Below are 16247 nucleotides of genomic sequence, written 5' to 3'. Positions count from 1 at the left end.
TCATACTCTCAATTTTAGCCAGATGTGTCACATACCTTTAATCCTAACATCTGGAAAAGTAGAGATAGGTGGATTTCTATGAATTAAAGGTCAGCCTGGTTTACACAGTGAGTTTCAGGTCAGTCAGAGCTACAATGTAAGACCCTATCTCTACAAAACAAAACAAATACCCACTGGGACAGTTTACAGAAGTTATGTGATCTTCTCTGGAAACAGATGGGGAGATGAGAATTAAACGCAAGGTAGCCAGTCCCAGAGCCAGGACTTAGACCATGCTGGCTTTCTTTTTGTAGGTGACAGATGCAGGGATGGCAAGGGCAGAGTGTATCAGGTGTGTGTGTGTGTGTGTGTGTGTGTGTGTGTGTGTGTGAGGTATATGGGATTGGGTTTTAGAATACATGGTCACATTTTATGTCTGTCTTTCATGTTTTGAATCTTAGAAAGAAAAACAAGAACAAAAACTGGAGGGCTGAAAATGTAGCTCAGTTGGTCGAGTCCTGGCCTAGCATGCATGAAACCCTGGCTTCTGTTCCCCACGATCACTCAAGCAGCATGGTGGAACCTGTCTGTCATCCTGTGATAGGTAGAGGGAGGAACTGAAGTTCAAGATCATGCTTGGCTATACAATTTGAAGCCAGATTGGGCTTCATGAGATTGTTTCTAAAGAGACCCAACCCAACCAAACAGCAAACAAGTAAACAGGAAATGGGGCTTGATTCAAATTTGGTAGGTGGTCTGTGTTGCTAAATGAGTATCTCCTTGTGAAGGAAGAGGGTGAAATCTTCCAGAAACTTTGTTACCACAGATCACTCTAGAGCACTTAAACAATTTAGGAGGCATTTTCCTTTTATCTTCAGCTCTTATTTCCCTGAGTGTGCATGAAGTTATCTTTATTGCACGGTGGAACTGTTGGATAAGAGTCTCCAGGTTATTTTTGTTTCCCATCCAGCAGCTTCTGTTAGAACAAATGGGACCCTTATAGGGCACAATAAGATTAACACATTTGTATCGATCTCAAAGTAGTTCTTAGTAGCAATTCCCCAAACTTAAACAAGTTTGGTAATATAAACTCCACTTTAGAGAACTGTATCCCTAGAAACAAAGAAAGGAAGTCCAGAACTCCCAAATATCACCTTTGCATCACCTCTGCTCCTATCAGCATAGTGTTGTTTAAAGGACATGTATTATGTAAGTTTTGTCAAATGTTCGCACCCACAAATTGTGTTATCACAATGGTTATTCAAATTCTGGATATTAAAGAGCTCAACCTGGTGGTGATGGCTTGCATGGCTTTAGTCTCAGCACTTGGGAGGCAGAGGCAGTTGGATCTCTGAGCTTGAGGACAGCCAGGAACCTTGTCTTGAAAAAACAACAGCAACAGCAAGAATTTAAAGAGAATATAGATTTGTTTATTGTGTGGCTGTGTTAGTCAGCATTCTGACACTATAACAAAATTCCTGGGACAATTAACATAAAAAGAAAAAGGTTTTACTTGGTTTTTCAGTTCTGGAAGTTTAAGACCAAATGACACTGTTATTTTGTCTTCTAGCAAGGACAACACATCAGACTGAGAGTGAATAGGAGAATAAAGCACACTTATCTTATGATACATAAAGCAACGCGGAGACTGAGCTCTCACAGTATATTTCAAGGACATATCTCCTGTGATCTGAAGACCTCTCATTGGCCACTAAGTTAGGAACCAAACTTTCAAGTCAAGCATAGGGACCATTATGGGCAGTCTGTGTCCAAACAATAGCATTGTCAGGAGCTTTTCATTTTAGATGGGACATGTAATTTGCTATTAAGAATGAGTCATTGGTGGACTAGATGGAACTGTAGACCTCCTATCTTCTGAATTGCTTCATTTTGTTAATCTTCTTTCCTCTAGGACCCTGTCTCTGGATCCGAGCCAGAAGTTCTTATGTTTCCCAGCTCTCACCAGGGTCCCAGAAGACAGAAACGAGACTGGGTCATCCCCCCCATCAGCTGCCCAGAAAATGAGAAGGGCCCGTTTCCTAAAAATCTGGTTCAGGTAGGGGAAGGACCGAGAGAAAAGGTGATGAAAGGACCCAGTGTCAAGATCTTTCCTTGCCAATTCTGTCTCTTTTCTGTTTTTGTGCAGATCAAATCCAACAGGGACAAAGAAACCAAGGTTTTCTACAGCATCACTGGCCAAGGAGCTGACAGACCTCCTGTTGGTGTGTTTATCATCGAGAGAGAATCAGGCTGGCTGAAAGTGACGGAGCCTCTGGATAGAGAAAATATTGCCACTTACACCGTGAGTATTTCATAGATACTTGTTGACCATTAGGTAGCAATTGTCAAGTTTTGGGGGCCATCCATGTTTCATCCCTGGGTTAGATGCCCGGAACATGTGAGAAGCATCACTTATCCCTTGACGTGTTGGTAAAGTGGAGACGAGAACAATTTGGGATGGTAGTTGGGTTGTTTTGTTTTGTTCTTTTCCTTAGAGGAAAAAAGCAGGGGTTCCTCATGGCCTACGTGAGCATAGATAGAAGTTGTCAAAGTGGAGCTGGAGAGATGGCTAAATGGTTAAGAACATTTGTTGCTCTTATAATCTTGACTTCAGTTCCCAGCACTCACGTCAGGTGTCTCACAACCACCTGAAACTCCAGCTCCAGGGGCTCTGATACCCTCATGACCTCCATGTAATGCATGCAAGGGCATGTGAACACACACACACACACACACACACACACACACACACACACACACATAAGTGAAAAGATGTCAACTTGTTCTTGGGGTTGGGAAGAAGCTTCTTACATAACAAAATATATTCCGATGGCAATAATAGGGAGGAAAATCCACTTCTGGGGCTTGGTTACAATGTGAGCTTTGGTAACCTATAGATGCCCATATGCAGACAAATCTCAGGGAAACATTAGACTGTTGTAGCCAGAAGAAAATTACCCCAATTAAAGTGAGTCTCTACATGGATAAGTGGACTGCCTCGTGGGTGTATTCTCGTCTATGAGTTCATTAAGCAGCAGCAGCAGCACATCGTGTGGAGATCTCACAGTGGAAGGAGTGGAGGCCGATGAAGCCACTCCCTCGCCCAGTTCCTCTTCCGGGCAGGGCTAAGTAACCTCACTTGGCTCTTCTTGTAGCTCTTCTCCCATGCTGTGTCATCAAATGGGGAGGCAGTGGAGGATCCCATGGAGATTTTGATCACAGTGACGGATCAGAATGACAACAAGCCAGAGTTCATCAAGGAGGTCTTTGAGGGAACTGTCAAAGAGGGCGCTCTTCCAGGTAAATCAGTCACAGTGAACTGGGTATCCAGAAAGATGCTCCAGTTCTTTGGGATTAGAACATGGGGTCAGGTCCCTGAAGTTCAGACGTGTTCTTTGAAAGCCACTGTGAGAGATGAGGTGGGAGTGTGGGGGAAGCAGATATAACATTTGTAAGTAGAAACAATAAAAGAATAACCTTCTTAGGGCTTGGTGTTGCATGCATGCCAATCGAGCTCCAAAGGATGTGATGCCCTCTTCTAGCCTTGGAGGGCATCTGCATGTATGTACAACACACACATACACACATACCACACATACACACACACACCAATAATAGTAATAAGATCTTTAAAAATAAGATAAGAACTAGCAGGAGTAAAAGAGAAGGACTTGGTAGGGTTATTTTAGTTAATTTATTCCCAACATTCTCTGTCTTGCCTCCTCTCACCTAAATTATAGGCTTTGAAAGTTGAGTTCCCTGAACATTTGGTGTAACGTTTGGTGTAACGTTCACTGGCAATTTGATGGAGAATTCTAGAAGTAAAAACCATGATCAGGAGTGGTCATCTCCTAGGTCAGGATTGTTCTGAGCAGACAAATCCCAATATAGCACTGAAGCTCTTTTAAATCTCTCTTCCTTTACACTTTCAGGAACCTCTGTGATGCAGGTCTCAGCCACTGACGCGGACGACGATGTGAACACCTACAATGCTGCTATTGCCTATACCATCATCAGCCAAGAACCTGAGCTGCCTCACAAAAACATGTTCACTGTTAATAGAGACACAGGGGTTATCAGTGTGCTCACCTCCGGACTGGACCGAGAGGTCAGTCAAAGCTCAGGAGGATTGCAGTGGGAGTTGAAGGCAAATGAATGTATACTAAATCTCAAGGATGGTGCAACCCTCTGCTGAGCCTAACAGTCGGTGTGAGTCTTTGCATCTAAATGCCTGGAGGCAGGCAGCCTGGGCAGTGAGACAGATGATGACATATTCTAGTTTTCTGTATGCAGTGGGCTGCACCAGGCTTGGGCTGGCTGTTGGAGCAGGTTCTGATTCCACGTTTGATTTCTGCAGAGTTATCCTACATATACCCTGGTAGTTCAAGCTGCTGACCTTCAAGGCGAAGGCTTAAGCACAACAGCAAAGGCTGTGATCACCGTAGTCGACATTAACGACAACGCTCCCATCTTCAACCCAACCACGGTAATTCTGCCGCTTTGGTTCTGGGAGGGGCTCTTCATTGTTTAGGAGCTAAGTTTTGCCTCTGTGCGTGGGTGAATCCCTAGGTTAGTGAATGTGAACTTCAAACACACTAGAGTAGTATGGTCTTGTAGCATGCTTCCTAAATGCTGGGTTACAGCTATAAGCTGCCATGCCCAGCTTCATAAGAGTTATTGAATACCAAGAATATCAAATGTATTCAAGGAGAAGGTTTTAAGAGCCAGATAAAGGAACTTCACATACATATTTTTAATAATTAAGAATTTTGGGACACAACATTTTATAGCCCAGGTTGGCAGGCAGGCATGTATTGCCATGCTCAGCTTTTTAGTTTTGGAAGGGAAGATCATACTTTCTCCTAAGTTAGAAGTCGATTTAATGGATGGTTAACAGAGGCCTGAATAGTGTCGTTTCTAGAAGCAGAGCTGACTTTTCCCCTCTTTTTTTTTTAAAAAAAAATACTTATTTATTTATTTATTTATTATGTATACAATATTCTGTCTGTGTGTATGCCTGCAGGCCAGAAGAGGGCACCAAACCCCATTACAGATGGTTGTGAGCCACCATGTGGTTGCTGGGAATTGAACTCAGGACCTTTGGAAGAGCAGGCAATGCTCTTAACCTCTGAGCCATCTCTCCAGCCCTGACTTTTCCCCTCTTAATGTCACAAAAGGCCCAGGGAAAATTGCTCTTTCATGATTTATCTTCTTAATGGTTACTAATAAATATTAGAGTGTAGATGGGGACTGGGGACAAATGACACGTGTATCTTTAGATCACAGTTTGCAGACAATGTGGCCAACAGATGGTTCTTAAACCCAGCGCCTTGGAAAGATACTTCAGGCGCTGCTATTTGGTCTACTGATGGGAAATGAGGGCCTACTCTTGGGGGGTTCACTCTTGACGTCACTCATTCAACTTATCTGGATCTCATTCCTTAGAGTCCTGGCTCCAAGTTACTGTCAGTTTGTCACTAATGACCTGATTTTTCCTTTATCTGTAGTACGTGGGTCAAGTGGAAGAGAATGAGGAAAATGCGTATATTGCCACACTCAAAGTAACTGACAACGATGCCCCCCATACTCCAGCGTGGGAGGCCGTGTACACCATAGTCAATGATCCTGACCATCAGTTTGTTGTTATCACAGACCCCACAACCAATGATGGCATTCTGAAAACAGCCAAGGTTTGTATGACTGACGTGCTAGCAGCTGGACCTCTCTTGTCCTATAATGTCGTCTTATGATTGGGTCAGCACCACCAGGGGAAGGGTAGAGTCTGGGGATGGTATTGACTTTCTGGGGATTGCAGAAACTTTCTTGGCTTGTTAGAAGTGAAGTAAGTGTTAGTCTTTTGGAAAATGTCCTAAAGCCAGAGGCTTGCAGTGATTCTCAACCTATGCATCGTGACCTTTTAAAAACAGAACGACCGTTTTCACAGGGTTGCTTAAGACCATTGGAAAACATGGAAAACATAGATATTTGCATTATGTCTCGTAACAGTAGAAAAATTATAATTGCAAAGTAGCAATGAAAATAATTTTATGGTTGGGATCACAACAACATGAGGAACTGTATTAAAGGGTTACATTAGGAAGATTGAGAACCATTGGGCTAGAAAGACAATGGCTTTTGGTAGCCAGCACTTAAACTGCCTGTAAATCTTTGGAAAATATCAAAAAAAAAAAAAAAAAAAAAAAAAGTCTAAACTAAAAGTGGGAATGACTTACTGGTAAATTTAGCAAAAGTTAATAGATGCCCAGAGTACCTCAGAGCTTTAATGTCTCTTCAGCAAGTGAGCATTTGAGAACTGCTGTCAATCAAAGGCGGTAGTTTTTGGAAATGGGTTTCATTCTGTAGTCCTGGCTGGCCTCGTACTCACAGATCCACCTGCCTCTGCTGGGATTAAAGGCTTGTGCCACCACCACTCAGCAGAAAATTTTTTTTTAAGCTAGTCATTTCTTTTTTTAAAGCTATTTATTTGTTCTGTGGCAACAGTGGGTGAACTCAGGGCCCTGAACATGCTGGGCAAGTGCTCTACCACTGAGTCACACACCCAAGCCCTGTATTTTAGTTTTAACTTTTTCCCTCTCCTGGTCTCTAGGGCTTGGATTTCGAAGTCAAGCAGCAGTACATTCTATATGTGACAGCGGCCAATGTGGACTCCTTTGAGGGGACTCTTGCCTCTTCCACAGCCACTGTCACTGTGGATGTGGTGGATGTGAATGAAGCCCCCATCTTTGTGCCGGCCGAGAAGAGAGTGGAAGTGCCCGAAGACTTCGGTGTGGGTCAGGAAATCACATCCTACACTGCCCGCGAGCCAGACATATTCATGAACCAGAAGATTACGTAAGTTGGACCAATGACTAGTACTGAGTGGGTGCATACTTTGTTTTGTTTTTTTTCAAAACAGGGTATCACTGTGTAGCCCTGGCTGCTTTGGCACTCACTATTTAGAACAGGCTGGACTCAAACTCAGAAATACACCTGGCTCTGCCTCCCCAGTGCAGACATATATATATATGTCTCCCCAGTGTGTGTGTGTGTGTGTATGTCTGTATGTATGTATGTACACAATTTAAGCTAATATAAATGTAGTCATTTGTCATGTAGTGAAAATATATTCTGAGAAATCTGTCCATGAGAAGTTGGATCATTTGGGGAACATTGTCTAGTTTGTCAAACAAATTAGGATGGCTGCAGTTTCCCTGAGGAATTAAATTACCTTATGTGCATAGCCAGTGGGTGTCAGTTCTTTCCCTCCACCGTGTAGGTCTTGGGTATCAAGCTCATTATCAGGCTCGCTACCAAGTATCTTCACCCACTTACACCCCTCACCCACCCACCAATTTTTCTTTTCTTTTTCTTTTTTAACTAAAGGACTATAGTTCAATTCTCACCCATGTGGAGGCTCACAACCATCTATAACTCTGGCGATTTGATATCTCTTTTGACCTTTTGCCCCATGTGGTACATATACGTACACTCAAGCACACTCATATATAGATAAAAATGTGTTTGTGTGTGTGTGTGTGTGTGTGTGTGTAGTTGTGTATCAGCTGAATAGGACCTTGACCTCCGCTTCATTCTGTCTACTGCCCCTACTCTAAGCCACAGCTTGTGCCCTCAGGTATCGGATTTTGAGGGACACTGCCAAGTGGCTGGAGATTAACCCAGAGACTGGTGCCATTTCCACTCGGGCTGAGATGGACAGAGAAGACGTGGAGAACGTGAAGAACAGCACGTATACAGCTCTCATCATTGCTACAGATAATGGTACAGATACTGCGTGGCCAATCCATGTCCCTGGGCTCCATCACTCTCCAGCCTGTTTGCCTCCTGTGCCTCTGCCTTTCTTATGGAATCATGATTTCATTTCTTTTCTTTTATCCATAAAAGAATACTGGGTAACAAAATTTGAGTCAAGTAGAGTTCCTTTCTCTTGGCTCTCCCTGCACTTGAAGCTCATTCCTACCTGCTGAAACCTGGGTTTGTATCCCAGGTTCAAGGCTGTGGATGTATTATTACTTAATTTTATTGTTGTTTTTTGGTTTTTAAGACAGGGTTCCCCTGTGCAACTCTGCTTGTCCTGGTACTTACTCTGTAGACCAGGATGTCCTCGAACTCAAGAGATCCACCTGCCTCTGCCTCCTGAGTGCTGGGATAAAAGGCGTGCGCCACTGCCACCTGACATCACTTAATTCTTATAATCATCTTTTTAAATTTCATGTTATTTTTATACATGGTTTCACTGTATAATCCTGACTAGTTTTAAATTCACCTTGAACTCACATGGAGCGCAGAAGACCTCAAATTTGAGGTGAACACCCCCCCCCCCCTCCTGTGAAGTTTTAAGATTCCAAGCAAGCGCAAGGTGGTGGTGGCACACACCTTTAATCTCAGCACTCAGAGGCAGTTAGGCAGATCTTTGAGTTCCGGGCCAGCCTGGTCTACAGAGTGAGTTCCAGAATGGTCATGGCTACACAGAGAAATAAATCAATAAACACACAAATAAATAAATAATAAAATAAGATTATTCCAAGCAAGTACTACCACACGCAGCTTTTTCTTAACTTTTTAAAAAGATCTGCTGGAGCCAGGTTTCTGTAGGAGGCTGAAGCAGGAGGATTTTAATTCCAAACGATACACAGTAAGACCTTGTCTCAAAAACAAACTACAGCCTCATGGTGGTGGTGCACGGCTTTAATCCCAGCACTCAGGAAGCAGAGGCAAGCAGATCTCTGTGAGTTCAAGGCTAGCCTGGTCTATAAGAGCTAGTTCCAAAGCTACAGAGAAACCCTGTCTCAAAAAACCAAAAGCAACAACAAAAAACCAGTAAAATCAATAAGCCCCCCAAACTTAAGTGGATTAATAGCATTATATCAAGAAGAAGAAAGCTACATTTATATGAAGAACAACTCAATCATTGGACACAAAATATGCAATGAGCTTGTCAGAAAGGGGAGACGTGGTAGGGCAGAGTCTGCATGGGTAGTATGGAACCTGTTGAAGGGTAACAGTCAGCTGGAAGGTGATATTACCCTGAGCTGTGACAGCCTTTCTGTTTTCTCCTAGGTTCCCCAGCTGCCACTGGCACAGGGACTCTTCTCTTGGTCCTGTCTGACATCAACGACAACGCTCCCATCCCAGAGCCTCGAAGCATGCAGTTCTGCCAGAGGAACCCACAGCCTCATGTCATCAACATCATCGATCCAGACCTGCCCCCCAATACATTCCCCTTCACTGCTGAACTCACCCACGGAGCCAGTGTCAACTGGACCATCGAGTACAACGACCCAGGTGTGAAGTCCAGCCCCATCTCTAGAGCAGCGCTGACTATCTTGCTTCTGCCTTCCCCCTTCAGGATTTCCCTTCTCGCTCCAGGTGCACCCCTCTTGGTATTGGGCGCCAGTTCCTTCTACTTCTCATGCGTTCTCCCTTTCCTCTGAGCATACTGTATAGGAATATGGACCCCAAACAATCCCTTCACCCAGCTGTATGCCTTTGGTTCCCTAAACATTTGGATTTACTGAGCTTTTTGTTCTGTTCCCTTCCCTGGTGTCATCATTTCCCTAGGCCAAGAATCTCTCCTTTTGAAGCCAAAGAAGGCCTTAGAATTAGGTGACTACAAAATCAACCTCAAGCTCATGGATAACCAGAACAAAGACCAGGTGACTACATTGGACATCCTTGTGTGTGACTGTGAAGGGGCTGTCAACAACTGCATGAGGTCGGGCTACGTGGAAGCAGGATTGCAAGTTCCTGCCATCCTCGGCATTCTTGGAGGGATCCTGGCTTTGCTGAGTAAGTACGGGGCAAGAGCCTCAGCCTGCGACCTCAGACTGGGACGGGCCATCCTAGGAAGAGCTTTCTGTTGGGACCCAGATTAAACTGCCAACGAGATGGGACCCAGGGTCTTTCTGTTCTGATTCTTTTTGTGCTTCCTAAGATCGAGTGCATGCAAGTCACCGGTGCCTCTCAGTAAAGCCAGAACTCAGACCCAGGGTCCCTTGTGAGGGTCCTCAGAGGCTACATTTTGATTTAGTTTCCAAGTGATGCTGAAGTTTCAAGACTATGTGGTGTGGTTACAAGGCTATGGCACACTCACCGTTCTCGTTAGCACAGCCAAGGCAGGCAGCTACCCTCACCCACTCATCTTGGAGGACAGATGAGAGGAAGTTGAAGCCACCTAACTGTACACTGTGGACACCATTGGCTCAAGAGCAGCCGTACCAAATTGCTAGGCAGCCTAGAGACTCCGGCTGCTTAACTCCAACTGGTTGACTGAGCCCAGTGATTGCTTGGGAGACTGTGGAGATGGTGGACAGGTTTATCAGTGAATATCCATGGAGAATGGCGATGCTGGAAAGAAGCTGGCCAGTTCTGTCCATAATCCTTGGTCTGATTTTACCTATGGAGTGTTCTGGACTTGGTGCTGGTGCCCTGAGGGTTTCTATGATCAATGTTTTTTGTTGTTTTTGTTGTTCCTGACCTTTTTAAAAAATATTTATTTATTTATTATGTATACAATATTCTGTCTGTGTATATGTCTGCAGGCCAGAAGAGGGCTCCAGACCTCATTACAGATGGTTGTAAGCCATCATGTGGTTGCTGGGAATTGAACACAGGACCTTTGGAAGAGCAGGCAATGCTCTTAGCCACTGAGCCATCTCTCCAGCCCTCCTGACCTTTTTTTTTTTCTTCCCCAGTAGATATAGTTTATTAGACTTGGCTGATGTTGGGGAGATTCTCATATCAGGTGTTTCAAGCAGAAGTTTTGCTAGGATCCAGATGTCCAACCTTGTAGTGGGAGGCTGCTTGTTGGTTCCTGGCTGAATGGCTCAGCTCCTGACCCCAAGTGGGCACACAAACACCCGGACCCACAAATGCCATTCAAATGCTCCATAGAGGGAGTTTGCGCTGGCAACATGGCCCAGGAAGCTACCAGTGAATCAGGAAAACCTCCCTTAAGGGAGCGGTAGCATGCCACCAGCTGAAAAAAAAATGAGGCTAAACTTTGTTTTTCTGTGTCTAGAGTTGCTTTTCAAGCTTTTTTTAGGTTTTACATGGATTTAGTCCACCAAGTTCATGCCCCAAATGTAGTGGGAGGCTGCTTATTGGTCCCCTCTCCCTCCCCTGGCTAGCTTAGACTGGCAAAGTTTTGGCATGTCTGACTCTGGTGGCAGCTCCATGGCTTCTCTCTAACTCCGCCTTCCTCCTTCCTTGCTATAGGCCAAGCCAGCTTCTTTATTCATTAACCAATAAAAGCAACACATAGACAGAAGGACCTCCCATACCACAACCTGTTTCTTATTTTTTTTTGAGTATTGTGTTTTGAGAAGGGGTCTCATCTATAGTCCAGGTAGGTCTGGAACTTAGAATGTAGCCAAGGCTGGACTTGAGGTCATTTTCCTTCAAGTGCCTACCCATCTGCCATTTGCCTGGAGTTGCAAGGCTACGGTGCCCACGACGGTTGCTTCCTCTGGTCTCCTTCCTATGACTCATCTCCTCTCCCCACTCCCTCTTGTATCCAGTTCTGATCCTGCTGCTTCTACTGTTTCTACGGAGGAGAACAGTGGTCAAAGAGCCCCTGCTGCCCCCAGATGACGACACCCGGGACAATGTGTATTACTATGATGAAGAAGGAGGTGGAGAAGAGGACCAGGTGGGTTTTAAAGATGCAAAATTTAAAATCTGATGGAGGTGAGGGGTGGTGGTGCTGGATACTGGCAGTGAGTCATCCCCACAGTACTGCTATGGAGCACCAGAACCCTGTGATCTCAGTGACACACAAGTCAGGAAGGTAGAGGTTTCTGTCCCACCAGTCAACTCTATCCCGCCAGCTGGCTTCTAAATAGCTACACAGAGACTTACTGGCTATGTTGGGGAGACTTGTATCAGGCATTTAAATTTAAAGCAGGTTTTGCTAGGAGCCAGGTGGCTACTCCATCACTCCACCCTTCTTCTTCCCAGCATCCTCTCAGTTTGGCTCTTCCTGCCTAGCTATTGACCAGTCAGCTTTTTTTTTTTTTTATTAAACCAATCAGAAGGCACCTTGTCCAAAAAACCCATCTTCACAGTGTACAGAAGGGTTATTCCACAGCATCTTCCCCAGACACTGTTGTGTTCTCTGGAGCGTTCATTGATTACATTGAAGCTCATAGCATCTGTAAATCCATGAGGACGCAGCTAACCCAGGCAGAGTTTTGCTGAAAGGCCTAAGCTGCACCCCGTGTCCAGGTCTGCTGCACGGGAGCCTAATCAATACGGGTTCCAGTAGGCATGCATCACTTGCTGTCTTGTTACTTGAGGCCCCATCACATGACAGAGTCCACTGTTAACAGGCAGGATCAGCTATGGTTGGTGAGGACTAAGCAATAATCCAATAGTCATGTCCTGTGAAATGAATGACATAGAAGCTTGCGTTCATAGAATCCCCAAGTGGTCTCTTTCTTTCAGTGTAAGTTAGGAGACTCTGAATTTGGAAACGGACATTTCATATGCTTTTGGGCATGTGCTGGTAAACAGCACAGAGGGTAGTTTTGGGTTTTCCAGTGGCACAGCCTGCGATGCTGTGACGTAAGCAAGCCCCGCCCATGCACCCACCTCTTTTTCGCTTGTTGCCATGTCTCTGCTCTTCTCCAGGACTTTGATTTGAGCCAGTTGCATAGGGGCCTGGATGCCCGACCTGAAGTGATTCGAAATGATGTGGCTCCCAGCCACCTGAGCATGCCCCAGTATCGTCCCCGACCAGCCAATCCTGATGAAATCGGGAACTTCATCGATGAAGTAAGTAGGCAAAGCTGTGAGCCAGGGCACAGTGCATCTCTTAACTTGGGAACCAGGGAGAAAGACATTCCTGTGAGGAGAACCTTCGAATTCTTGCCTTGTGGTGTCTGCTTGTCCAGATCCTTGAGACAAAACCAAAATCTACTTACAAAGATGTTGTAGAACTAAAAGAAGTTGCAATGCAGACTTAGTTTGACCTTCCTGCTCCACAATCTTGGTGTCTGTCTTTTCTGTTGCTGCTCTGAGGCCAAGGCAGCTTTCAGAAGAGTCTAACGAGGGACTCCAGAGGGTTAGAGTCCATGACTGTCATGGCAGGGAGCATGGCAGCAGGCGGGCATGCATGGCTGCAGCAGTTGAGGGCTCACATTTTCCTCTACAAGCAGAAGGCGGAGACAGAGAGAGAGAGAGACAGAGGGAGCTAATTAGAAATGGCTGAGCTTTTAAAACCCCAAATTCTATTCTCTGTGACACACCTCCTGCAACAAAGGCCATACCTCCTAATCCTTTTAAGCAGTTCTAATTTGAGACCAAGCATTCAAGACTACGCAACCCCGGAAGCCTTTTTACTCCCTACGTAGACCAGGATGGCAGAAGGTAGCAGAAGGAGTCTGTGTCCCATGTTGGGCATAGCTTGAGCATAAGAGACCTTAAAACCTACCCCCACAATGACACACCTCCTCCAACAAGGCCACACTGCTCCAGCAAAGCCACACCTGCTAATAATGCCACTCTGTATGGGCCTATGGGTGTCATTTTCATTCAAACCACCACGTAGAGGATGACTTTAAATTCCTGATCCTTCAACTTCACCTTCCAGAGTTAGCATTTAACAATGACAGTTTGGCATCTAGTCTTTGAGGATCTTCTGGGCTGATCTCATTGTGTTTAGCCTCTGTCCATTCTGATTGGCGGTTCAGGATCCTTGCTTTGGTTTCTGGGGATTCCACCCTGACAGGCAGCTCTCCCTCGGAAGAAGCATTCTGTGACTTGTCTTTCTGTGTTGATGCACATGTTATAATAAATGTGGTGCTCTTCCCTTTAGAATCTGAAGGCAGCTGACAGCGACCCCACGGCACCCCCTTACGACTCCCTGTTGGTGTTTGACTATGAGGGGAGTGGTTCCGAAGCTGCTAGCCTGAGCTCACTTAACTCCTCTGAGTCAGATCAGGACCAGGACTACGACTATCTGAACGAGTGGGGCAACCGCTTCAAGAAGCTGGCTGATATGTACGGTGGCGGCGAGGATGACTAGGAGACTAGAGAGGAGCCCCTGCGTGCAGCCATGGAAGATTCAGAATAATGTTGCCAGTGGCCTTTCGGCTCCTTCCCCAAGTTTATAAAAGAGAGACTGATTTGAGATGCAGTTTGCAGAGTGGCCTCACTCTACCAGTCTACTGTGTTAGAACGGTTGTCATTTGTTCTTAAAATCAGTTTTTTATTTTTACAGGGCTGGGATTTGAACTCTGCCACTGAGTCACAGGCCCACCCTCTCCTTATTTTGTTTTTTTCTCTCCATTTCCGTGGATGGGATGAATATGGGGCTTTACAGTGAGAGGCAAGTCCTCTTGTCACCGGGCTATTGCCCCAGTTGAGTGTTTTTTATTTCAGAATGACAATTCGAGCCTCAAAAGGGTCAGCTAGCACTGGCAGTTTTCCTTTATGTTTAAGAGATAGGGGGAGGGTCTGCCCTATTTTCTCTTTCATTGTGTATAGAAAATGGTTTGTTTTTGTTTTTGAGCTAGGGATCTAGGCAAGTGCCCCACCCCAGAGCTACAGTTCCAAGCCCTTCACCCCACACTAAAATTTTTAATTGTGTGCTTTCCCACAGTTATTATATTTGTGTTCTGTATTCTCATACCCACTTATGCTCCTGAATTCTGTTGCCCTGCCCAGGTGCTATTCTATGATGCGGAAGTGACTGGGTCTTTTTGTGGTAAAAGACAGGTATCATGGTAGGGGTGCGACTGACCGGGATATTGTGTGATTGAAAGATCTTCGTGGTTTTCCTTCACTTGAAATGGGCATTTCCTCACTTGAAATGGGCATTCCTTGTGTGGAGTCACTGTCTTCTAGGTGAAAGCCATAGTGGGGTATGTTGCTCTGGTTCTCTATAGGGAGCTGTGACCACAGCTAGTAGGAAGGCTTTAGGCCCCAGTTGGTTTCTTTTGCTTCCTTCACACCAACGTACAAGAGCTGTGTGCTCTGAGACTCACCAGTGCCCCAGCGTGCTGCAGCCAAAGACAGAGCAAATGCAAGAGACTGGCTCATGGGCAGCACGTGTGCCACGGTGCCTGGCCAGCTCGCACGCTGATGGTGAGGCCTGAACTCTTTCTCAAACAATTTCTGGAAGAATAGAGGGGCCTCACCATGTGCTTCCTGGCTGGAGTCCTTTTCTGCGCATTCCCGAAGCCTAGGAAGCATGCCTTTCCAATGCCTGCTTTTGATGGTAGCTATAGAAAATGCTGGCTGAGTTGGGCCAAGTATACATAGAAAACTGAGACTATTAGAAATTGTGCATTTTCTCATAGAAGCAGGAAGAAACACTGTTCCAATGGGAGAAAGGGGGCGAGGGCTTTGATTTGAGTCTTTTCTTTTAATTCAAAATGCAAATTTCAGCTTTTTGATAACCACTGGAGAGAATTTTGTTAAAAGTGCTTTACTCGCAATCAACTGTGAGAACTGTTGATTTCTCTGTAGTTTAAATGTCTACTGTAGTCAGTGTAGAGTGTCACTTGTATGTAGTTTGAGTGTATATGTGTGTGGGTGCTGATAATTTTGTATTTTGTGGGAAGTGGAAGGTAAACAATTAAAACTGTTCTAAGATACATTTTTATAAATTTTATTAAAGAGTTTTGTTAAACTGTTGTGATGTTCAATTGATTTGACTCTACCAGAATTCCAAGTGAGACAAAAAGACAAAGGAGGTGAGCTCAGAATGCCAGCCCTGGGGAGGCAGAGGCAGGTGGATCTCTGTGAGTTCAAGGCCAGCTTGGTCTACAAACAGAAACCCTGTCTAAGGGGGAGGGTGGCGGGAAGGAGCCAAACCATGGAGAAGGGAGCTTGCAGCATTGAAATGACTTCTCCACGCTTTCATTCCTTCTGCCTCGGGAGGAAATGCATTCACAAGGCTGCTGTTCATTGTGGCCTCTGAAGAGCACGAAGTGCCAAGGTCAGTGGGACAGAAGCAAACCCACAGTTTCCTCTGCGGTCAGTAAATATTTCTTGATAGTGGAGGCAGCGATTCTGCGTGAAGGAATATGGTGTGGCCTCATCCTGAGAGACATTTATCAATTCCCTTCCACTCTCTTCCCCCCATTCCATGACACTAGAGCTTGAACCTAGGGCTTTGAGCTTGCTAGACAAGGGTCCAACCAGCTTAGTAATGCTTACTCTTTTATAAATTTTTTATTTAGCTTTTAGTTTTTTTAAAAAATGTGTGTGAGCTGAGCAGTGGTGGCTCACACTTTTAATCCCAG

The 16247-nt window shown here is 45.1% G+C and overlaps 1 protein-coding gene across 1 annotated transcript in view; it reads left to right on the top strand.

Annotated features, from left to right (window-relative positions):
• Positions 1-15635, top strand: part of Cdh1 (cadherin 1) — a 69391-nt gene extending 53756 nt beyond the window's left edge. Inside the window, exons 4-16 of the mRNA XM_038313027.2 lie at positions 1892-2035; positions 2126-2281; positions 3135-3279; positions 3912-4087; positions 4337-4465; positions 5487-5669; positions 6587-6831; positions 7613-7758; positions 9058-9282; positions 9559-9786; positions 11517-11647; positions 12628-12771; positions 13814-15635. Of these exons, the coding sequence (XP_038168955.1) occupies positions 1892-2035; positions 2126-2281; positions 3135-3279; positions 3912-4087; positions 4337-4465; positions 5487-5669; positions 6587-6831; positions 7613-7758; positions 9058-9282; positions 9559-9786; positions 11517-11647; positions 12628-12771; positions 13814-14023 (2262 nt within the window). The 3' untranslated portion in view covers positions 14024-15635. The remainder of the gene's footprint in view (positions 1-1891; positions 2036-2125; positions 2282-3134; positions 3280-3911; positions 4088-4336; positions 4466-5486; positions 5670-6586; positions 6832-7612; positions 7759-9057; positions 9283-9558; positions 9787-11516; positions 11648-12627; positions 12772-13813) is intronic.
• Positions 15636-16247: the final 612 nt, after the last annotated feature.

Source organism: Arvicola amphibius, chromosome 15 (genome assembly GCF_903992535.2).
Source record: "Arvicola amphibius chromosome 15, mArvAmp1.2, whole genome shotgun sequence".
Lineage (NCBI taxonomy): Eukaryota > Metazoa > Chordata > Mammalia > Rodentia > Cricetidae > Arvicola > Arvicola amphibius.
The sequence above is the reverse complement of the archived record's forward strand: the minus strand, read 5'-3'. Positions and strand labels throughout refer to the sequence as shown.